The 24,378-nt window shown below is 35.3% G+C and overlaps 3 protein-coding genes across 3 annotated transcripts; 1 reads left to right on the top strand and 2 right to left on the bottom strand.

Moving 5' to 3' along the window:
• Positions 1 to 814: 814 nt before the first annotated feature.
• On the bottom strand, positions 815 to 5,282 carry LOC113679251 (kelch domain-containing protein 10). Its single transcript, XM_027196200.2, has 2 exons — positions 4,391 to 5,282; positions 815 to 3,156 (listed from the first exon to the last, which is right to left on the bottom strand). The coding sequence occupies exons 1-2, from the start codon at positions 5,258 to 5,260 to the stop codon at positions 2,899 to 2,901; spliced, it is 1,128 nt and encodes a 375-aa protein (XP_027052001.2). The 5' UTR covers positions 5,261 to 5,282; the 3' UTR covers positions 815 to 2,898.
• A 5-nt stretch (positions 5,283 to 5,287) lies between these two features.
• LOC113679254 (dynein axonemal assembly factor 5) lies at positions 5,288 to 20,180 on the top strand. The gene is made up of 20 exons (XM_027196203.2): positions 5,288 to 5,567; positions 7,012 to 7,223; positions 7,723 to 7,957; positions 8,782 to 8,916; positions 9,585 to 9,733; positions 10,337 to 10,433; positions 10,591 to 10,678; positions 10,831 to 10,943; positions 11,675 to 11,797; positions 12,334 to 12,513; positions 13,340 to 13,531; positions 14,183 to 14,281; positions 14,746 to 14,906; positions 15,240 to 15,371; positions 15,648 to 15,759; positions 16,183 to 16,279; positions 16,575 to 16,677; positions 17,505 to 17,607; positions 18,578 to 18,675; positions 19,531 to 20,180. The coding sequence occupies exons 1-20, from the start codon at positions 5,502 to 5,504 to the stop codon at positions 19,571 to 19,573; spliced, it is 2,538 nt and encodes an 845-aa protein (XP_027052004.2). The 5' UTR covers positions 5,288 to 5,501; the 3' UTR covers positions 19,574 to 20,180.
• On the bottom strand, positions 20,028 to 24,378 carry LOC113679253 (peptidyl-prolyl cis-trans isomerase-like 3). The gene is made up of 7 exons (XM_027196202.2): positions 24,281 to 24,378; positions 23,002 to 23,076; positions 22,866 to 22,918; positions 22,658 to 22,698; positions 22,291 to 22,358; positions 21,281 to 21,399; positions 20,028 to 20,472 (listed from the first exon to the last, which is right to left on the bottom strand). The coding sequence occupies exons 1-7, from the start codon at positions 24,281 to 24,283 to the stop codon at positions 20,337 to 20,339; spliced, it is 495 nt and encodes a 164-aa protein (XP_027052003.2). The 5' UTR covers positions 24,284 to 24,378; the 3' UTR covers positions 20,028 to 20,336.

The raw sequence follows: 24,378 nt of genomic DNA, 5'->3' as shown, positions 1-24,378 counted from the left end.
ATTCCTCTTAACAGTGGACTCCCCTGAGCCTTACAAAGGTTCTTTATCCATCAGATGAGTTTTCTGCATGTATGTCTGCATTGCTCTAAACATACATGTAAGGTTTGTGACAAGTGAAACTTCCTCGAGTTGCTTTCCAATATGCCAGCCTGTCAACAAGTAGGTTCGTCTCGTTTGAGGATAATATTAAAAACTGCAGTGAAAAGCAATAAAAACTGGAAGATGGAAGAAGTTAGCGATCAAATCTAACAATGATATTCGACCACAGCTGCATTAAATATCATTCAGCAAATACCGAACAACCATGGCATTACCTCCACTAGCTTTACTGGGTACGGGTATAATGTGATAGCAGAAAATACTTTTTCTCAATTTCAGCAAAAAATAATGGAGAATTTCGCTCAAAACCACATGATTACAGAATGGTAATAACTACTTTGTGCACCCTGATTCCAATAGGCTAGGTGAAATCTAATGCACAGTGTCACACCTTTTGCATAGGGCACAAAAAAGTTTACAAGGGTGAGAAAAGGATCATTTGAGCACAAAATCTAATTTATAATTTGAAAGGGGGGGGGCAAGGTTTTTTCTTTGTTGCAAAACAAAAAATTTGTTTTAGATGGACACCCTTCTGTCCATAAGCATTTCCCCATTTTGGCCAAAATGTTAATGAAGAGGTGCTTATTCCATGAAAAACAGTATCCTCTGTTTTACAATAGACAATATTTCCCAAACTTAGTTTCACAAAAAAATTCTTCAAGGCTTTGGAATCTTGTAGTTCATAGTAAATGTGTATGATTACATCAACATCCAGTATAAGTAACTTACATGTTTATTTCCCTTCATTCAACCTTTCTATACCACATGTTTGTTTTAGCTAATGGTTAGATAAGGACTTGGCTTATGCAAAAATTATAGTAATATTTTTTTTAATGTACTGTTGCCACAACATATGCAGTAGTACCTCAGTAGAGGAGAGGTATGCAATTGGTGTATGCAACACCATTATACAAAAGTATACCACTAACTTGAGCTGTGGCCCTCTTGAAAGTAAGCAAACCCTGACTCATCCAAATTACAAGATTAAATACCTCTAAAATCCTGCCTATACCATTGTGGTTTTAAAAAAATGTTGTTCCCTGTTTTTGGCTGACTCAAATCTTTGAGAACAGAATAAAATGTTTTTTTACTAATAGATGAGCTTGAAACTAGCAAGCTTATAAGTAAGGAAGCTTAGAACTATGATTTATTTAACAAATAGAGAAGCCTTGACTGTGCTCTGTTCTGTTATAGAACATGCAGGAAGCAGCTAGAGTATGAAAGAAGTGTAGGGAGAAACACGAGACATAGTTGAGTGTTTCCCCCACTTCTTGAGTGCTCTAGCCGCTTCCTAAGTGCTTTACAACAGAACAGAGCACAGTCAAGGCTTCTCTATTTGTTTTATAATAAAGAATTCATTAAATTCCCCAAGAATTACTTTCAATTTTCAAAACAAACTTTATTTTCAAAGCGAACAACAATGTCATCAGCATGCTCTATACTCTCATAAAGCATGCTACAATAAGCCAATCAGAATCCCTGTTAGAATGGTTCAAGTAATCTGATTGGCTGTACAAGACAAAAGCTGTCAAAAGTGTCAAACCATCAAAGTTAAAAAACCATCAAAGTTCACAATCTGCGATAGTTTACAAACTAAATAGTTTGGCAAGTTGAATTTAACACTTTTGCCTGAAGTTTCTATGTCTCTAGTATAGAATCTTGAAGTGAAATGTTCAGTGAACTTCAGCTGAATAAAAAACAAAAAAATAAAAAAAACAGCTCATAAAATCACACAAGTTTTTTCATATGACAAGGTAGAAAACAAACTGTGCAAGGTGAGTGTTTTTTGAATGAACGACAGCCGAATTCACCAGAACATGAAGATCGCTCGGGATGACAGGGATTACTGTAGTTATGACCAGAGATCGTCATGATGAGCAAGCCGCAATGGACTTCAGCATGATCATATTCGCTTTGACACTGTTATGATTAGTATGAATTTTAACAGTTATGCCAGTTTGGTTATATTTTTCATCATTTCTGTTTTGTTCTGTTTTGTTTTTGAACACTGAACTTTATATACTATATGAGTGTTAGCTGTTTGATTTTTATTACCGTATGTAAGCTTGCAATCTAACTGAACATGAAAATGTTTAAAACTTGGAATGTCTATTTTGTTTTTCCTTTGAGGATTTTCCTATCTGCTCATGTTTTAATAACATAAATTACAGCACCTGGTATTTTTACAAACGTTTGTTTGGTTCTTCTGTTGCTACTTGCCAGCTCGCTGGTTTTGAAATTTCACTTTCAATTATTGAAAAAAGCTAAAAAAAAGTCCCGCAAAAGGTCAAACATTACAATTTGGGAGATGGCATGACAGCTTTAGCTCAGTTCTATGCTCTATACTCTCATAGAGCATGCTCTTTCAACAAATGACAGCATGCGTTATATCCGAACTTTATTATAAATTATGCATGTTGGTCACTTTCCATTTTGGTGAATTAACATAGTGGATTATATACATGTACTGTATCGTGTCAATTATTACATCTCTCTATTACTAAATGCACTACAATTTGTCTTACAATTAGTAAGCTGTATTTAACTCTACAGCCTACTAAATTCAAAAGCTTGTTTTACCGGTAATTGAGATCTACCCTCTCTATTTGAACCTAGAGATATAATAGAGATACTACTAACCTTATTTTCTCAGTCTCTACTGTCAGCTAAGGAATCTTGTTTTTTTTCCCACTCAGACATATGGTTTGCTTTGCTCCAGGGTCATAAAATTGAGCAGAAAAAATTTGGTCTCTAACTTTCAGTACAGATCTCTTACAAAGTTAGTAAGAAGTATGTATATTATTTCAGCCTCTCTAAGAAATGGGGCGGAACACCAAGATTCTTAAGATCTGTATGGAAATTTCTTTTGCCTTGAAGACAACTTGTGACAACTTCCCAGCATCTTTCCACAAGAGGCTGCCAAGCTATACAAAGTCTAAAAACATCATTTGACCTGGTGGCTTCATTAGAATTGATGGTCTTCACACCTCCAAACACATACATGCAGCCTGACGGAGTAACTGCAGCCGAGTGAAAGTAAACAGGGTAAGGCAGAACCTGCATTTGGATCAAAGAAACTAAACTTCAATACAGAGACAATGGCCATACTCAAGGCTCTGCATCATTCCTCTCAGTATTGAGCGAGAGCCAGAAGTAGAACAAAACATAATAGGTGTCAAACTTTTGTAAATTACACCATATGCATATTGTTCAATATGGAGCACAGTATATTTTAAACCTTTCACTCCCAAGATCTCATTGGTAATTCTCCTTACTGTCTGCCATACAATCCTTATTATGTTTTAGTTTTGAATATATTTTTATGGATCAACTAATAATTACTTAACCCTTTAACTCCCAAGATCTGATTGTTAATTCTCCCCTCTAGCTGCTACACATTTCCTTATAAATAAGTTGTGAGAATTTGGTTTTAGATTGAGATAACAAATTCTACCTAATGGATTTGAGAATTCTCATTACTTATTTGCTGGATATTGTAGGGAGAAGTTACTTGTTAGTCACTTCTGAGAGTTAAAGGGTTAATTGATATTTCTCTCTATTCTCATCACTTGTCTGCTTCATATTATGTTGGTACTGTTGGGAGAAATTCTGTTTTGGCCAATTACAAGAGTTTCAAGAAGGGTTAAAGGTAAAGAACCTCAATCTGTTTTTCTAGATGGTGTCTATTTGAATGGTTGACAAATCATGAACAAAAGAAGCCTTTTGTTTCTTCCTACAATGAAGCATTTATAAGATCATATTTTTCCTTATCTGACTGTTTTCAAAATTCAGCACAATAAGCTAAAAATAAGTTTTGATGATGTTCGTCATGGTGCCAAATATTGCCTGATTCTTTTTTATCATATTTTGGCCACAGGATCAACATACAGTAATCTTACACAAAAATCTAAAATGTCAACACCCTGTGAGAATATTATTCATGCAAACACTTGGCCATTGTATATCATTTGTTATTCTCCTTGCTGCCTTGTTCCAATTTTGGGTTAATTACACTGTAGGGATCTACTAGTGGTCACTGGTCTATAGAAATAGGTTATTCACCCGGCTTTTTCTTCTTAAGCACCAAATCTAGGGGGTAGGCCCAGCTTAAAAAAAAAAACTTTAATGAGAAAAGCATGTGAACACCTTAGCCCTAGGTGCCTAGTAGTACTCTAAAACTTGGGAAAGGGCGGGACCTGCCCCCAAGTTCGCTGAAAACACTCCAAAGCTCCCTGGTGCGGTACACCGGCTACATGCGGTTGCAAATTAATCATTCTTTCGTATTAAATACCTTGTGGTGTTTTTTCCATTGAAACGTCGCTAGATCAAGGCTCCATATATCATCAAAAATGTTCGACCCGTCATAACCTCCGCAAATGTACACAACTGAATTAAAAATTACACAACCATGACATCTTCTACGCTTAGGAAAACCATGAGTTCGGGAAGGATAGCAAACATGCTCCTCCCATTGTTTAGAACCAAAGTTAAAGGACTGAATTTTCTCCAACTGGAAGAAAATTGCGGGGTCTCGATTGCTCATTCCACCACCGATTACATAAAACCTTTCGCCGTCGGAAACAGATTCATGTCTGTATCGGGGCACAGGAGGATTATGGCTTTTCACATACTCCCAAGTGTGATTGGAGAAGCTGTAACGATATAAATACGAGTTGAATTCTAGTCCCGTTGTACCACCAAAAACATACAATTCCTTGTCCCTGGACAAAACCATACTCTGTCCATAACCAGCAATCGGTGAAACACCTTCCCCATCACTTTCTTCCTTATCAGAATAAGTATTCGTGAGATCAAACCACTGATGTCTCCTCAAAGAGTACACGTGAAGCTTTTTGCTATTACTCTCGCCAAAAGGAACTCCAGATCCACCAAAGACGATGAGGTTTCCTTTGTCATAGACAAGACAACTTGAGGCTACCTCATTCGGAAAGGGACCGGTAGTATTTACGCAGTGCCATGTTTTGGTAGCGATATTGAAGCGCCATAACTCACGGTAAAGGAAATTTTCGTTATGTGGAGAATAACCTCCAAAAACATACATATTTCCATCATCAGCTGCACATCTATGCCCGCTTCTTGGCTCTGGAACCTGGGAGTTTGCTGCAGGACGGACTGTTTCAAGTAACGTTTCGGATGCCATGTTGTCAATATGAACGCAAAGTACGCTGGGAAATAACGACATGACACTTCTTAATAGCTTTCATCGAAAGAGAAACGTTGCCTGCGTCATAATTTAGTTTAAGTGTTACGAAAAAATATTTATTATCATTAGAGATGAGAACGAAAAGTTTTGAATAAGCGGCATCATTAAAAATAAAATCTTAAGAAATTATATTCAAAATCTTCCCCACCCCCTCCCTGAAGGTAGAAGTAATGACACGATGGCGGAAAAGATGGCGGCAGATTTGAGTCCAACTGACAACGATACTTTGGAAGCGCTGTTACAGGTTAGTTCTTTGAGAACAGATACGTTTTGATTCTATATTCACATTCTTAACTTAGCAGTAGTTTCAGATCTTGCAGAAAATTGTGTTAATTCTCGTGTCTGCACAAAGACAAGAGAAGAAACTAAATAAACTTACATGGCAACGTGCTTAGCAACAAACATGGGTTATAGTGCTATCATATCTCATACATTGAATATAAGGAACTCTTGAGAGTCAATTTTTACACGTTTGAAATAAGACCAAACATTATCATCAATTTCAAACGCAAATCAAATTGATTTTTCCCAATCCTGCTTGCAGTAGACAAAGCTATTGAGTTTGAACATAGTTAATGTCCTAACAGACTTAAGCCTACCAGTAAAGCATAACACAAGGCCGTTAGTTAAGTGTCTGTTAATATGACAGACATTCACTTGAACAATGACGGCAGAATCATCCATGTTAGGCTTGTAATACGTCTGTAAATACAGTTTGCATAATTGGTGCCTCAATATCTACTCATACACTTCTGTGGGAGATGTGATACAGCTAAAACCATGCCCAACGGCATTCAATAGCTATAATTTCAGCTGATGCTGTCATGAAAAACTAGGGGAAAACGATTGCCAGTTTGCTGTATAAATTAATGTATATTTAGTTGTTGAAATACCTTCAGTGAAAGCTCTGCCTACAAGATGGACCCTGCACCTACATGCATGTTACCATAGCTTTGGCCAGTTTCTGTAATATGATGCCACCAGGCCTGGTTATTTAAAGAGTGGATAACTGGAAAAAGGGATATCATATTTTCCTTAGTGCCCACACTTTAATAAGCACCCTCCTCCAAATAATGCCCATCCCCAAGGCCATAATGTCAAACAAATGCCCCCTCTCCCCTCACTCTCTTAAATAGCAGTGATACAAGAAAAGCCTGTTTCTATTGCCACTTAATTTATAACTTTTTAAGCTTCAGTTAAAGTGTGATCAGTAAAGGAGAATAACAAGGATCCCCCTCGATTAAGCACCCCATTCAATAAGCACCCCCCTCCCTTGAATTTTGAATAAGTATCCAGGCACATATGTGTGGAAATATAGTAAATCACTATCACTATAATTGCTTTTTATGTTGTGTAATAAATGTTATATACTTATGAAAGGACATTATAACTGTCTGTTGTATAAAATGTGCTAGAAAGAAAAGCTGCATTTTATTGTGTAATTGTTTCCATAAGTGGTTCTGTTTAAATTAATAAAGGGGGTAAGTTCTAAATAAACTGTGGTGCTGCATCAGTAGGAAAGTATAACAGGGTAATTTATTGTTACCAACTGAGTTGAAAATGTAAATTGACCACTGCAAAAAGTTTAAAGGCTGGCGTTTCAAGTGTTAGCCCTTTAGTAGAGCAATTGAAATTTTTCTGTTTAAATTACACTGCCTTCTTCTTATGATTACATATACTTATTGCAGGGCCTTCAAAGAGATATTAACTGCCTTAGTGATGATAATAGAGGAACAAGAAAGAGAGCCCTGGAAAAGATAACAAAAGAAGTGTTTTCAAAAGCCAAGTTTTCAGCTGCAGTACTTCAAGTTACTTTTGAAGAAATACTTAAACCCATTTTGAAGCTGTTCTCAGATCCAACTGAAAAGTGTCGGGAGCTTTCTGTCCAGATGGTTTCTGAGTAAGTCGTAGAAGTGTTCTATGAAGATGAAAATAAATTTGAGTTTAAAAATTTTAAACTCAAATTTGATTTAGTGAACATGGAATACCCTTTCATTATTCTTAAATTCCAACAGCTGCAAGTACATTTCTGATTATTTCTTTTGACTATATAAAACTACAGAACAAAGTAAAGTGCTTTTTGATTAAGTTGATTGTTTAATCCCTTCTTAAATGAATCCCTCACACTGTGCTCCTCCCACTTTAAATTTAGGACTATCATGCTATTGTTTCTACACCAACTCATCATATGATATAGGTGGACAAATATTTGTGTCTTCTACTAATAGGAAACTTCATATTACAGAGACAATGAAACCCTTACTCTTCCAATTTATTAACTTCAAATATACCTGCTCCTCTCTGTCAACCCTCTCATCCACTGAAATGGGGGAAGGGAGGATGGGGGTTAAAAGGTCAAGCAGTATTTTAGTTTGATGCAAGTCTTTTTCTCTGTGTAGATTTGCAAAGCAAGTGACAGACTTATGGTCATTTCTACCATACATCATCCCAACTGTGGTGCAAAGACTTGGCCAACCAGAGATAGCGGAATCTTGTGAGGAACTGAGGTTGTATTTAGTTGAACTACTGTGTTCTGTGACAGAGATCTGTGGTGAAAAAATTGGTGTATATATCGATGACATGGTAAAGATTCTTCAGAGAACTCTGGTTGATCCATTTCATGATGTGAGGAAGGTTAGTTTTGTCTGAAGTTTATTTATAAATGCCCTTGGAATGTAGCCCAAAGATACTTTTGGTTACATAATAGATTTTCCTTCCTGTTTGACTTGTGAATGGAGGAGGGTATCTTGAAATTAGATCAAGAGTAGCTTTGGGCATTTCTTAAAAAAACAATGATGCTGCTTCTTGAAAAGTGAAAATAAGCATTGATCCACAAAACTAAAATATACAATAATACAAATATACACAAAGCCTGACAAATAACTCCACATAAATTTCATAACGACAATGATGTAAACATCAACCACAAGTACACAATACAGCTAATGAAATTCACAACCACTTCCAAGTAATTAACACACAATTGCAATACACAAGAAACAGTATTAATAACAATAAGTTTCATGATAACAGATGCTAAGGGGAGGTCTGCAGTGGTGTAATGGTGGGTGGGCTTGACTCCTGGTCAAGTTACTCTTTTGTGTTTGTGAGTCAGCCATATTGCTCTCACACTTTTGTTCAGAAGCACAGTTATTAAATGCATATTCATTTAGTGAACTGCCAGGGAAAAAATTCTCAGGGTTACATGTACAGACATATCTTTCTATAATGGACTATCAACCTATTTCCTCTCAGACCAATAGTTTTCTGATGTTACAGAAACTAGAATGAACTCTGGCAAAATGAAAAATATGGCTTAAGTTCAGACTCTGTTCATGTAATTTTGCATGTTGCTAATTGTTTTGGTCATTAACTTGTAGAAAGCTATCTTAATACTCAAATGGTTCAATGAAATCTGTGAAATAATTAAACACCAGGTCTTGCCTTCTTGTTCACAGGAAAGTTGCCGTTGTGTCAATGTCTTGGCTGTGGCTGTTCCTGACCAGTTTTACTTTCAAGCTAACTCTTTAGTGAATCCTCTTCTTAAGTCTCTCTCTCATCAGCACTCCAAAGTTAGAGTATCTTGTATACAGGTGAGAAATATTATTTTACAGTTTCTGCAAAAAATTGTACAGCATTGTTGTAGGTTTTTTTCCTTCCCATACTGTAAACTTATTTAGCTTAGTTGGTACAGTAACTGTAACATCCAACTTATTACTTAAGGTGTGCTGGTTTTACTAGGCATCATTTTTCAGGACTTTCCTTCCAACATTCTTTGAATGATATCTTAGTTAAACTGTAAGAATTGATTTGTAGATCATCATTTGCTGATCAGGTGTTTTTTAATTGATAATGATGGTCTTATTACATACATTTATTTATCATTATTCAACCCTGTAACTCAGAAATGATTAACATGTACCATCTTATGGTACATTATCTTGCCAACAGATTATGAGAACATAAAAGCTTGACACCTTGTCCTTAATTTCTCTTGAAATAAAACATAAATTAGGGCTTACATTTTGAAGGGTTTCACCTCAGTGTAAGACGAAACTGAAGGAAAAACATAGACAATTAAAACTGTCTGTAAAGCCACAAAACTCAGTCAACAATTGTTGACTGACTAGCTCCCTGTTAGCTTGCTCTTTACTTGAACAACTCAGCCCTGGTTTGTAGCTCAGATCTTGGGGGTGACAGAGTTAAGAGATGTCTGAAATAAATTGGTAGCTAATAAACATTCAATTTGATATTATTTTAGACCTTAGGCATTGTTATTAAAGGTGGGGATGGTAAAAATGTGGATGATGTGGTGTCGCATCTTGCACAAAGAACATTTGACAGTGCACCAACTGTAAGAACAGCAGTGACAGGTGTTGTTGGTGATTGGCTCTTAAACCTCAGAGATAGGTCAGTCAAATGGTCTGTAGGAGTAAAAATTTTGACAGGAAAAAATGTAATACATGTAATTAATATGTGGACCACACTGAACCCCATATTTGTGTACCCTGAACATCTTGTACTAATATCTTTTCTCAAACTTTAGGCAAAGTCATCTGAATTTGTATCAGACTAATTTAATAGTAATAGTACTATGATTTTACTGTGGACATCTTTAACAGCCCAGTCACATACATCCTAAGTCTTTCATTTGAACCAGTATCACTGTCACTCTGACTCACTATCACTGTCTTTGTCATAATCATAATTAGTCTAATTATTATTGGTGTTATAATTTTAACTTGCTATTACCATTTTTAATGGATAAATAAATTATAATTATTGTTATTATGAAATCACAAGCCAATATATCAAATCATAAGATGCTACTCTAAGAACTTTTGTTTCAGTTGAGAGAGTTGCATCATTGGACAAGAAAAAAATATATACTTTTAATAAATATGATTAAAAAGATTTTTACAACTTTATTAGTACAGAACAAGTTTAAACTTAGTTCTAATAAGATGGGTTATTATAATTCAGTTTGATAAAATATATTATATTTTCTTGTAGATATTCATATTTTCATAAACTACTGCCATTGCTGATGACAGGACTATCTGATGAGTTACCTGACATTCAGAGGCAGTCAAAACTGCTCATGAACAAGGTATCTATATATGTCACATAATTTCTCACAATTTCTTGGTAGATAATACAACATGGTTCTACTACTAATCAGTCATGTGAAAAAGTGTTTTTTTCCATTATTGAAATTGTTTAGTGGCAATGTAAAACCATTAAATTATAAATTCATTTCTTCACAGGTTGGTGATCAATATGCTTTAGAAAATGAGGAAGAATTAAAGGACAGAATGAATTTTGAGGAGCAATCTAGTTACAGACTTCAAACAGGTGGTTAATGGGTATTACATATATTTATTTATTATTGAATTAATGAAAACCAAAATGTAACATTTGATCTTACAGGGAATGTTATGCTTGTGAACTTTACAAGTTGGCTTTTACAGTAGATAGAGCTCTTTATCAGCATTTTGTTTTGAAAGGTATGGATCGTCCCAGTCTAGGATGCAGAATATTAGTACAAAGAAATCTTTCCAAAATTTTACCCGCTGCATTACGTGATATGGCAGATTGGACAACTGACACAAGAATCAAGGTTTGTGCCAGAACTGCCTTTTTCTTGTAAATGTCTCGAAAATCTTCTTCATGGCTTAAAACAGAAAAAAAAGATGTTGTTGCAATTAAGTTTGCTGGTGGATGCAGAAATTGTTTGTTAGTAGAATTTTTTATGATTGATGATCCATTACTTTCCTGAGAGTGATTTTGGGTCATCCTAACTAGAGTAATGTAGTTTTTGATCCATGGAAATACAGATATACACGTTAGTGTGCTAGAATTGAAATTTTTAATGCACATGTTTGTTAGCATTATCAGTTTACATGCAAATAGAAGAGAATGATTTGGAAATTAAGCATTTATTTGGTAAATAAAAAAATCTTTGCTGAAAATTTCCAATTGATTATTAAGTACAAGCTGGTAAAAGAGAGCCTTATAAACATAAACTCAGGTTTCACTGAAGCCTCGGGTATGAATTCCACAGGAGTCAGAGATTTTAATAGAAAAATGTGTAACATGAAATTGATTAAACATAATCTTGCAGGGTCTATCAGGATGTTAAGGTATCTTCTTGGAAATGTCAGGAAAAATATTGAAAGATCTTTGATCTCCATTATTTTTTTTTAGATAATTGTATACAGTCAGTTTAAATCAAGTTCCCTTAAGTTTTAAATTCAGATTAACATGCACCTGTTGCTGCTGGTATTAAAAGAAACCAAATATGTTTAATATGGTTTTAAATACCTGTAATTTATTTTCATCTTCTACCAGGCTTCATCTCTGGTTTATTTTTTACTATTTTATGCTGAGGATAACACAACTCAGCACATGGAGATCTTGTTACAAGGCTTATATAAGGCTAGCCAAGATGAAAATGAACAAGTTGTGAAAGAGGTAACTTGGAAGAGGATGGTTGAACTTTCTACCTGTACTATATGCAAGATTCTATACCTGCAAATGTATTTTAATGGTTTGGTTCAAATATGAGCAAATTTGGGAAGGGGTGTGGTCCCCTATGCTTTACATTTGGGTATGAATTGTTTGTGAGTTTCTTTGGAAAAGCAGAATAACAAACCTTGAAATTTAAAGAAAGTGTGAGAAATTTAAAATCCCCTAGACCATGTGAAACTAATATGTCATTTAGTACCTGGTTTTGAGTACAATTTTGTATATATTGTATTTGACATATGAAAGAGAAGTCATAAGCTGTATAACATGTGGTGAGGCTCCTCTCCCTGAGAGCCACATATGGTACTTTGGTATTGTAATGAGAGGTGGAGGTATGGAAGGGAGGAGACTTGGATCTCTTTCCTGTTGCATAGAAAATGTTTCTCTGAATAAAGTACTCCAGCTTACCACCACTTTCTAACTGCTTTGTTGTCTTTCATGTTGGGCTTTTTTTTACCTTAACATTTTTCTTCTCTTAATAGGTTGTGTCAAGTGCTGAGCTTGCAGGCTGTTTTGTAGATCCTGCACTTTTTTGTAAGCTAGTGCTACCCCATCTGAAGTCCTCTGCAGGAAGTTCAACGACTGCCTGTAGTAGTTGTTTAATGATTCTAGCAGCCTTGCTAAGAGGCTGCAATCCAGAGCTTATTAAACCCCATCTTAAGGTATGGTCACCATGGAAGTTATACTTGTCTGCTAACCACTCAGACAAATTTTTGTTTGAGTTGCGAATCCATCGACCAGATCTAGTTAATACTGTTCATTGTCTTATCATGGATCTGTGTAGAACAGACAATAATTTTTGTAGGGACTTGGCATGTAAATGTGTCAATCATCAAAGTGTGGACATTGATGTCAGAATGAAGTTTAATTTATAATCATATGAAAGAGAGTTTTTGGTTTTCTACTTGCTATTAGCAGCTTTCTATTCTTAAAATGCTGCTTGTAAGTTGCCAACATTCAACTGAAAGAAAACTTGCCTAGAAGAATATAAAGCTTTCAACAGACTTCTTCTTAAAAGTCATTTTTAGCTTACTCAATGAAATTGGTTTTAAACCTCACTGTTTTAGCACTCTTTTAAATCTTGTGCTCTTTTAACTCTGCTTTTACCTTACTAGAACCACATTGCTTTGTGTTCATGGGTATGAAAAGCTATTCAGTTCTCAAAACATTTCTGGCAGAGTATGCACCCAGACCCCCTTCTTGTGGAGCTTAATATGCCTTTGTTACTTAAATCATCACATTGGTTTGAAGTTTAATTGTCCTGTGATTTGATGCATAGTTTACTGAGATCCCTGTTTTGATGTTCACTTACTGTTTTCTTTCGTAGTGACACTGAAATGGAATCTACCTAATTCATTAATTGATAAAGACAAACAATTTTCAAACAAATGATAACCTTTGCGAGACTGTTGAATTAGTACACGTAATTTAGTAAATAGTATGCTAAACCTATAGCTAACTGCATTGACTTTTTGTTTATTATGCCAGGATGTTTGTGGCACAATATCCCTTGCTGATGTCTGCTGTACAGAACATTTATCATCTCAGCGACATCTCTTGGCAACAGTTTCAGCAGTTGTTGATAAGGCTGGAGAAGAGAGCGGTGTTCACAGCTTTATGTTGTTTTATGTCTTGTTACATGTCAAGGCACTACAGCGAGAGGGAAGCCTTGAACTTGAGGTACATTTCACATGCTTCATTAATATTCTAAAAAAGTTGACTAAGAGTTATTTCAGCCATCTTAACTTCATTGTGCACAAAAAGTAATTAAAGCTTGCTTCTGGCCCATGCAGCCAACAGTTCACATAGAATGAAGTAGTTTTGGCTGCTTGTCACCCCTTCTTCCACAACTGAGCATCTCAGTAATTTGCCTGACTCCAACTTTTTTTACCGAGGCAGAACCAGTGCAAACACAAATTCTTGACGCCATTATTAATAACAATGGTGGAGACACAATTGGCAATTGTCAATATATTAAAATTCAAACTTGGCTCATAGACTTGGGGGAGTAAAACAAAAGAAACCAGTGGCATCAAGGTTGAGGGATGAATAATTAATTTATTTTGTTTTATTACCCCTAGCCTTAGAGCCATGTTAGAATTTTAATATATTGAAGATGGCCTATTAGGTTAGTTGAGAGTGGTATTGAACATTACATTCACAAGAAAACATTTTGAGCTAAAACTAAATACATTTGAAGAGAGAGAGTCAGAAATAAATTTGACTGAGGTACTTTTAGAGTCAAGCAAAGCAAGACTTGAGGTGTCTTGGCATTTTTCTTTTCAAAGGGTTAATATCATGTTTATTTGTGATTATTCTTTATTTAACCAGGTCAATTCTGTTTTAACCAAACTTGCAACAGCACAGAGTTTAGCAAGTTCAAGTAAGCTTTATGAGAATCACATCCAAGACTTCTTGAAAAAATTAAAAGTAAGTAGTGTGATGGGTACAAGCTGTTAGTTAGGTGTGTTTCAATATTTCTTGCCCAAATTTAGAGAATAATGATTACTGTAATTCTCACTTGAGGAAGTTGTTTAACATTGACATAAAGAACAATTTAACAGCACTGAATACTATAGAGGAAGCAAAGGCTGTTGATTTTTGGTTACAATATTATAGGTTATTACAACTTTCAGTATCTCAATGAAAAAGGACTTTAGACAATACTCTTTTGATTTGTCCTTTGGTGTGTTTGATGGATTTTTTGATGTGATCTTCCTGAACCAAGGAAATATTTTTATAATTATACTGCAGTCAGTATAAATGACGGCACTAAATGGCTTATTCAAGACAGTAGTGAGTTGAAGAGGGGGACCATGGACAGGGATTTGTGATACTGCACTGTTTAAAGAAAAAATAGGAATGGTTCAACACATATTTTTTTCTTGTTTTAGGAAAATCACACCTCTTGGACCCATCATTCTCCAGAGTGCCGTCTGTTTGATGTGTTATTGACTGACTCTGGACCAACCATTGGTCTGCACCTTCAGGATGTCATGGAGATTTTTACTGAATGCTTAGACAGTCAGAAAAAAGATCCTGAATTAAGGCTGAAGTAAGAAAGCGATTCTCACAATAGTGAACACTACTGAGCTAGTAGTTGAAATAAGGCCTGAAAAAAATTCAGGTCCATACGGGCCTGAATTTTTTTTCAGACAGGCCTTATTTCATCCACAAGCTCAGTGGTGTTCATAATTGCAAGGATTGCTTCAATATTCATTTCTTTAACTGCAGTGCCCATATATGATTTCATATGTCGTTACTCTGAAAATTGGAAGGTAAATCTTTAGGTTACAGTGGAGCACCCCATCAGTCATGTTGGATAACAGATATTCACAATAACAGTATCCATTTTTATGTTTCAATTTTTACCCTTCATGATTTGCAGAATGTTTTCACTGTTGTCGTGGCTCTTCATGAGTGCATCTGAATCAGTGGATTTACAGCAAGCTTTCAATCCTTTCTCAGTACAAGCTGTTCAAAAACTGATCATTCCTAACTGTGTATGGCAAGCAGGAAGGTAGGTGCTGTAGTAACCAATGAATCTTTATTGACTTTACATGTTCTCTTGTTGTTTCCAGGATACAAAGTTGGTAGTGAAAGCAGTGTCATGTCCATGCTCTCTCACATAGGTCAAAGTATATGTCTTTAATGCTTGGGAAGGTTCCAAACCTGCAAACATTTCAAAAGGAGCTGCATGATGCATGTCCCTTTTGTGTTGATAGGAATTCATGCTTAATTAGTGATTTAATGACTCATGTTATGAAAGCCTGAAGCCTAATTTTTTTTTTTTAAGAACTGCTGCTGCTGTTCGCTCTGCAGCAATCTCTTGCCTTTGGGCTTTGCTGCAATCTAACTTGTTGTCTTTGCAAGATGCTGGACAAATAATGAAGGATCTTCTCACTCAGGTACACAAGCTATGGATTTACTATTATATTTCATTTTAACACCTGAAAAAAAGAGATTTGTTGTCCAGTAATGGGTTAATTGTGAGTAAGTAAATCAGCTATTTTGCTAGGCTTCGATTCTCAATCTGTGGAACTCAAATTAAGAAATTCTTTGTTTATTATGCATGTACATCTGGGTGATACCAAGTATCTCCTCAGTGGACATACAACATTATGGAAACCATTTGTTTTACTTGTTTTGTATGATGAAAATATTGAGAAGTTCAAACGGGGCATATTTGTGTAATTTTTATCATTTTGCTCTTTTCTTTTTTTAACTTGAAATATGTTGTACAGAATATTCTGGTAACCTTTTGGGCAGTTTGACGTACTGTTGTCCCTGACTTCTTCTAATCTCATCTGAGTCTCTCTTCTTCTTTGCAGCTCACCTCTTGCCTTGATGACCACAACCAAACCACAAGACTTGTATCTTGTAAAGCCCTCCAGAGACTCCTTATGTCTTGTAAAGAAAGTCTTAATGGTGGGTTGCATCATCTTTGTGTTGTTTCAGTTTCAGTATTATGGAATGAACTGAAGAAAAATGATTTTTAGGCAAGCTTATGTTAAAGAAAGGTGTGATATGGTTTCACCAAAGGTGCTTTGGTTTCATTTGTGAGTGTGCTGCAGTTTCCTTTTACTCTGCATTGGTATAACATCTGCCTGTGACTTTTCAAAAGATAGTACAATTCACGACAAGTAATTTTAATTATAATTATCCTTTTTTCATTGTCTGAGCCATTGTTATAATGTAATTGCTTCATTCCACCCTTGTTTAGCTGATATGCTTCATCAGGTTTACCCTGAGTTACTGAAGAGAATGGATGATAGCAGTGATGAGATAAGAATTGTTGTCACCAAAACATTTCTTGCTTACTTTAGGTTAGTGCTGTTGAGTTTATACTGAAGAAATGTAAAACAGTTTCCGTGTTTACATAGCCTGATGTAAACACGCGGGAGGTTGGGAGAACACGAGATAAGTGTAGTAAACCACGACATGAAGCGGAGTGGTTTCCAGCTTATCTCGTGTTCTCCTAACCTCCCAAGTGTTTACATCAGGCTATGTAAACACGGAAACCATTTTACATTTCTTTTATAAAATAACTAATGAAAGAGGAACAAAAACCGTGTTTACATATGCTCATGTAAAATGGTTTTATGGCCAATCAGAGCGTGCGTACTATTTGAATTATTTTATAAAACTATATTTATCATTTGTGAAAAATACTGTGCAAAATTAAATGAGGTCAAATGTAAAAGTGCATGTCTGCCTGTAACAAATGGAATGTATTTTACGTATTTTCATGAACAGATCTTTAAAGTGTAGCAGTTTATAATGAGAAAAGAAATTAACAATCTTGAGTTTAACTCAAGTTCATTTTACTGACACAACATTCTGCAGCAACTCTGTCTCCTAGACTACCCTCAACAATATATCACAAATTAAACTAAAAGCACTTCTCAATACCATTTGTGGACATGAACAGCCTTTATTTTATCCTCATTGTCACTCTTTCAGCCAAAACTGATAAAATTCAGCAATTTTAATGGTTTGGTAGGAAATGTTTCCAGTCCTGTACAAGACCACTGTCAGTAGTATTATCATTGATACTTTTAACTAAATACTCCTGGACTTGGACAAACATTATTAAACAATTTTTGACCTTGTCTTTATCATATTATTCTTTTTGTTTATCAATTTCTCTTAGAGCATTTCCATCTGACTACGATTGTGACTTATACAAGTTACACCTTCAAGCCATGTTCAAAGGTCTCTTAGTACATTTAGATGACCCTTCAGCTTCAATACAGGTGAGTAAATTTATGAACACCTCTAGGTGCTAGTTTTAAATTGTAGAGATTCAATAAATACTGATAAATTAAAAGCTCCTTCATTCACCAAAATCATCATCATCATCATCACATCTGTCTGTCAGGACACTTCACATATTCCATTACCTATTTCTAGTCATTGTGATCTCACACATTCCTTAACAGAACTCAATACTTCTCAAAATGGAGAAAAAAAGCCATCAAAGTAGAACAGGCATCATCATCTATGTTAACTTTTAAGGGCATTTCACTACATGTACAGAGAAAAAACAATGAAGATGCATCAAAGGGTACTTTACACACCAAGGTGTTGAATGCAATCAGTCATCCCTATGAAAGATCAGAGCCAGAATAACGACCTTAGATGGTGAAACTAACTGCACCTTAAAGCAATTAACAATTTTGTCAAAAGAAATCCATGGATTGCTTTGCAGGTAATTTAGTGTTAACAACTGAGTTGAAAATGTAAATTAGCCACCGTAAAGGGTAAAAAAGCTGATGTTTGAGCGTTAGCCCTTCATCAGAGATATTGATCAATTGATCGCTCTGATGAAGGGTTAACGCTTGAACTCAGTTGTTAACACTAAATTACCTGCTATACTCTCCCACCAACGCAGCACCACAGTTTCTTTAGAAACTTACCCCTTTATTCATGGATAGCTTTGGTTTTGCTTTACCTCGTTCTGTGATTGATGTAGACAACTTGCACCATTCTCTCAACCAATCAGATGCAAATCAAACTAAAACTAATTATGACCTGGCTGCTATCATTTTCCCACACTTTAGGCATTTTAGTTGGTTTTACAGTGACTTCTCATTGGCTGTTAAAGTACTTCCTTTCTTCTAATTGGCCATTTTGATTACTTTGGTTTTAGTGTTTCAACATTCAATTCAAAAGTGCTTCAGTTGAAAAAGGAGTTTTGTATACTGTGCTCTTCTTATTTTGCAGGAAGCAACACTTAATGTGCTAAAAGATGCAGCAAAGGTCCAACCTTTGCTACTTAAAGAACAGGTGGAGGCTGTAAGGCATAAACACAGAGTGGCCAGGTAGACCTTTCATGGGTTTTCCTTATTAAGCTTGTTAAAGAGGACCTTAATTGCTCAACTTATGATGAAATGCGTGTTTCATACTTCCCTCAAACAATTTCACAATGAAGATCTCAGGGCAAAAGTAAACATAACAGATCAAATTTACCAATTAAAAATCTAGAATGTGACCATGTAAACATTTCCAAAAATAAAAATATCACCCCATACTTGTCACCTTGGAATTTTGTGACAGACATGGTTGTCTCATATCAAGAAAAAAATTTTTTTTTTCTGTGAATACGCAACATGCATGTAATTGGGGAGTGTATCACAAACTACATAAAATCATGAACAAACTCAAAGAATATATATCTTATTACAAGTTTTGGTGGGTATTATTACTGAGTATTTTTACAAGTTGTGCTGTATTTTGACAAGCCTGTAGGGCAAGTCGAAATACAAACAAAGAGTAAAAATACTAAGCAATACTGCACACCAAAACATCTAAAATGTTATTTGTTATCCAACTGCTTTTTCTATGCTAAGTGTTTCTAATCATTTTTCATATGGCAAGAAAAGCAAAGTGAATAGAGAAGCATAGCGCACACTGCCAACTGGTTAATCAGGTTTTCTTACAGTATAATATAACCAACTGTACAATATCACAGGCTACTTGTACTCTAATCATGCTTTATTTTTTCTCTACTTTGTGACGTTGGATAACAAGGGGATGTTATGATCTAGCATGCAGAAAGACAGTTGATTCACAAAAGGGGAAACCAGATGTTGTTTATAAGCCCAGTCATTCATAAACCTGTAAAGCCACTCATTTTTTTCGTCAAAAAGCTAAACTAATGCTTTTCAACTCTTTAGGTACTGTGAGGAATTAATAAACCACTGTCAGGCTGCAGTGTGAAGGAGATTTGAACATCAGACCAGTTCTAAGAATATGTTGTAAGGTTCATGATCATGTGCTTGGGAAACTGTTCAAGAATGTACAAAGACGTCCACCTGAATCAATGTTTCAACAACAAGGACAGATTTCAGGGTGTGTGAATCCAATGCATAAGTACAAGATGGAAAGCTGTCAGCAAAGGAAAGTGCAGGGTTGATTCTTTACACATTTCCATCAACAGCATGGTATTTTTCTTCGAGGTTTCAACTTTCTTAACTGCCTTGGTGCTTAAGTGGCACAACAGGATGATTCATGAAAGGGAATATTGTTGTCTGTTATTTCATGAACATTGTATACAGTGAATAGTGAGAGTATTTTAAATACCCTTACCATTCAATGCATAAATGTTCATGCGTAAAAGCTTAAAAGCGGATATTTTCAGTGGCAGCAAGATCAAGACTCACTATTTTAATTGGATTTAATGCACATGAATATGACAAGATTTACTCTGTACTCTGCATAATTCATGGTTTTTTGAGAATGGAAGGTATGAGAACTATACTGTAAAGACAAAGACAAAAACATTTTATACAAAATTTGTCCCAAAATAAAATGTTTTCTTAACACAGTCTCTTAGGATTGTTTTCTGTTGCATCTTGAGTTGTTTGATTGTGAAGTTGTTCCCTCCAGTGTTGCTGGTCTGATAGCACACACCACTGTCCTTGTTTGGCAGTAAGCAGTAAGTAATAGTAGGCTTACACCGTAACTTTCCTGTTGGATTGATTCATCCACTCTTATCTGCAATAGGGTTTGCATGGATGGTCACATTCTTTATTCGCACCTCAGTGAGTGGGCGGTATGTCTTCTCATTTACAGGGAGTTTCTCTAAATCATCAAGGGTCTCTAACCCATCAATCACTCTGCAAATAATATAATTAACAATTGGTTCATACGTAAGCGTGCATTCATTGAGATATGAAGCATGCGGGAAGTTTGGAGAGCACAAAAGATGCGTAAGAGTTGCTCGAGGCATAGCCAAGAGCTACTCTAGCTTCTTGAGTGCTCTCCAAACTTCCCAAGTGCTTCATATCTTATAACATTTTCAAACCAAAGGAAAATTTTTTTTTGCGAGGGATTTGTTTGCTGACATCATAAGCGTGCACAATAGGAATATGAAGTACGCTCACACAATGGAATTTGATAAGACAAATTTACTAGCTATGTTATAAATTAAAATAGTGAAACTCTAAGGATTGTGTCCCTGAAACTCTTAACTCTTTCACCTCAAGGCGATTTTCAGTTCCTAACAATTCAAATTGTTAGAGAAAATTTTTGTCCTGTTCAATACTACAGTAAATGTATAAAGAAAAAAGATACAGAGTGCAGATAATATGAAAAATGATGTTGGGGACTAAAGGGCTAAATTCCATTTGACAGTTATCTCAAAGTCATTGTTTCTTTTAAACAAGTTGTAACAATTAGGATTTGTTATAACTAGAGAAATTTGAGGATTGTCATCAACACAAGCAAATGTTTCAAGTTTGCTGTATTAAGAAATAGTACATGTAATTGATTGCAAACACAGAGGAAGGAAAAATTAGGGAAAAAGGACAATAAGTATAGGATCCACGGCTTTCATTTCAGATGTTACATTTCTCCTAAAATGATCACCTTAAGTTTATTTTACAGAAATGACTTACTGTATCTTCCACATACACAGTTACTTACTTTCCAAATACTGTGTATTTCATGTCAAGATGAGGTTGTTTGCCATAACAGATAAAAAACTGTGATCCATTTGTATCTTGTCCACTATTTGCCATTGATACTGTTCCTCTTGCATTATGCTAACATAAAGATGTTACATAATTAGAATATGAACCATGATAAATTTTGAGCTCAGTGAAGAAATAGAGAAAGATGTTTTTTCTCTTGTCACAAGCACAGGACAAATAAAAAATCCTGAGTCCCCATGAGGAATCAAAACCTTAGACCTTTAAATTATGGGCCTCAATTCTACAGATACTATGGTGTCCAAGGACATTACAAAGTTCAGATATGACATGCATCCTGCATACAGCTAGGATTAGCAATGTCAATAGCATCATGTATGTAAACAGAATAAGAAAGAATAATGGTAAATTTGATACAATACATGATTGTATCTTTAATTAATCAGAAGACATGAGCATTATTCAATAGTGCATTTGAAATGCCCATGAGTTATTGCTATTACAGACTGGAAACAAAATCAGGCCAAGGTCATCAGTTTGCTTACAAAATAAGAATTTGTAGATGCATGGGTCATTTGTGAACAATAAAAGTAAACAGCATCCTTTGTTGTGATAATGAATGTCATACTTTAATTGGCTACAACAATCTTTTGACAAGACTTGCCAAACCAAAAAAAAAAAAAAAAAAGAAAAAATTTAACCCTTTAATTTCTGAGATCTGATTGTTAATTCTCCTCTCTTGCTGCTACACACCTCCTTGTAAATTAATTATGAGAATTTGGTGTTATATCAAGATAAAAATTCTTCCTGATAAGTTCAAGTATACTCATTACCTGTTTGCTAGATAATGTATGGATATTATAGAGAGAAGTTGCATGTCAATCACTTCTAGGAGTAAAAGGGTTAAGGTGGCAGATCACCACTGCTACACTGTAGGCTACAACAGTTTACTCCTAAATAGTATTCTTTCCTCTAAGGTTTGTTGTTATATCCACTGACACTAACCCTCAGTGACGGACTCAGCTCATCAACAAACTTTTTTCCCCAGATGCTTTTACCTCCTTTTCCTGTTCCTAAAATGAAAAATTGGATGACACTTAAATAAGGAAACTTATTGGTTATTTATTAACTGAGTAATATCTGTTATCCTCCTTAAACCTTTAACCCCTAAGAGTGAGTAGGAGGTTGTCCTTACAATATCCTCCCTGAATCAAATATTAAGGTCACGAGAATAAAGGAAATGATCACCAACTAAAGAAGCTTGTGACTGTTATTTAAACAAATTCTCCTTATCAGCACCTTGGGAAATGTATAGAGAACAGTATGAAGAATATGCATACTGATGTTAGAGTGTAAAGGGTTAACTACACACCTGTAGGATCACCTGTTTGTACCATAAAACCTTTGATGTTTCTGTTGAAAAGAAGAAGATTCTAATTTCTTTTTCATTATACTCACTAGTATGTATACTTCATAACCAAAAGACAAATGAAATAATTTTGAACAACAGAATATGGTTCATACATACAGAGTACACAGAAGTTGACTGAATACAAAAATTGCTTGTAAGGTTCACTTACCGATGAAAAACACAATTATCATAGTAACTGCTTGCACACAGAGCAAGAAAATTCTGTGAATGTAAGAGTAAAAGTTAGTACTTTACAATGATTGACAAAAACTTCCTACCATTGAATAATACTATCTCACTCCTACCTCACATGCTTTTGGAGTGTCCTCACAATTAAGCTCAATTTTTAAGTCTCCTACATCAGTGTGCAAAGTCACAGCCTGCAAGTTACAATCACAGATGACAACTTTGTGAACAAACTTTGCTCTGATAAATGGTGAATCAACATGCTAGCAATATTGCTCAATATAAGAATGCTGGGAAACGTCACATCTCTTCATCCTTTGACCCTCTTAGGAAGACTAGCATCTAATCTCTCCATATAATATCACCAGTGAATCTTATAACTCTCCTAAATCACAAATTGAGGTCACAAGAAAGAAGAAAATGATCAATTAAGGAAGCTCTTGATTTTGAGCAATGATGATGTAAATAAAAATGGTAAATTAACTGGTAAAAGTGCTTAACTGTTAAATAAATTTTCCTTATTAGCACCTTGGGAAATAAAATTAATGAAGAACAGTATGGAGAATATCTATACTGATGTACAGCCTATAGTGATATCTATAGTGATATACTGCATAAGGAGCTTACATTGGCTGCCAGTTCATTATAGGATAGTTTTTAAAATATTGTTGCTGAATTACAAAGTTCTGAATGGACTGGCCCCAGATTACATTAAAGACCTATTGAAGTATAATGACTCTCGTCGCACACTATGATCTTCAAACAACAGGTTGCTTGATGAGTCTAGAGTGAATCTTAAAACATATGGTGAAAGGGCTTTTTCCATGGTGGCACCAAGGCTCTGGAATAAACTACCACTCCAGATCAGGCTTTCATAATCAGAGGCAGTTTTTAAGGCTAATCTTAAAACTTTTTAAGCATGCATGTGTACTTAATTGTTAGGATTTTTATTTTTACCTTTTTTAGAGTATTGTAAAGTGCAATGGACAATTAATGGAAGATGGCGCTATATAAATGTAATTAATTTAATTAACTAATTGATGTTAGGGTGTAAAGGGTCAATTCTCAAGGCTTCCTAATCGCACGAGTTGGCTCGCCTGGCGACAAAGCCAGTTTTTCTCCCATTTCTCCCTCGAAATTCTTGGAAATTATTTGCTTCATTCGAGTATCCTAGTTACTGATCAAATCGTTGAGCTAATTCACCTGAGGTTTTTAAAACTGAGACTGTTGTATTATAAATCATGAAGAGATAAATATTTTCCTTATAACCCCATAGAAGAAGTCTTGGTCCTAAAGGCAAGCTTTCGTTTTCGGTATTATTTTCTTGCATCAAATATCTGTAAAAATAATTATTTATGGGGCTATAAGGACATCTTGACTAAATCACTGCCCACTCACCATGTTTCTGGCATTCAAAGTTCAACGGTGAACATTTGCACACTAATCCGCCATGTTTGTCTTCGAAGCCTCGAAGTGGACTGGCAGGCTACCAAGCT

The sequence above is a fragment of the Pocillopora damicornis genome, chromosome 4 (genome assembly GCF_964200805.1).
Source record: "Pocillopora damicornis chromosome 4, jaPocDami1.2, whole genome shotgun sequence".
NCBI lineage: Eukaryota > Metazoa > Cnidaria > Anthozoa > Scleractinia > Pocilloporidae > Pocillopora > Pocillopora damicornis.
The sequence above is the reverse complement of the archived record's forward strand: the minus strand, read 5'-3'. Positions and strand labels throughout refer to the sequence as shown.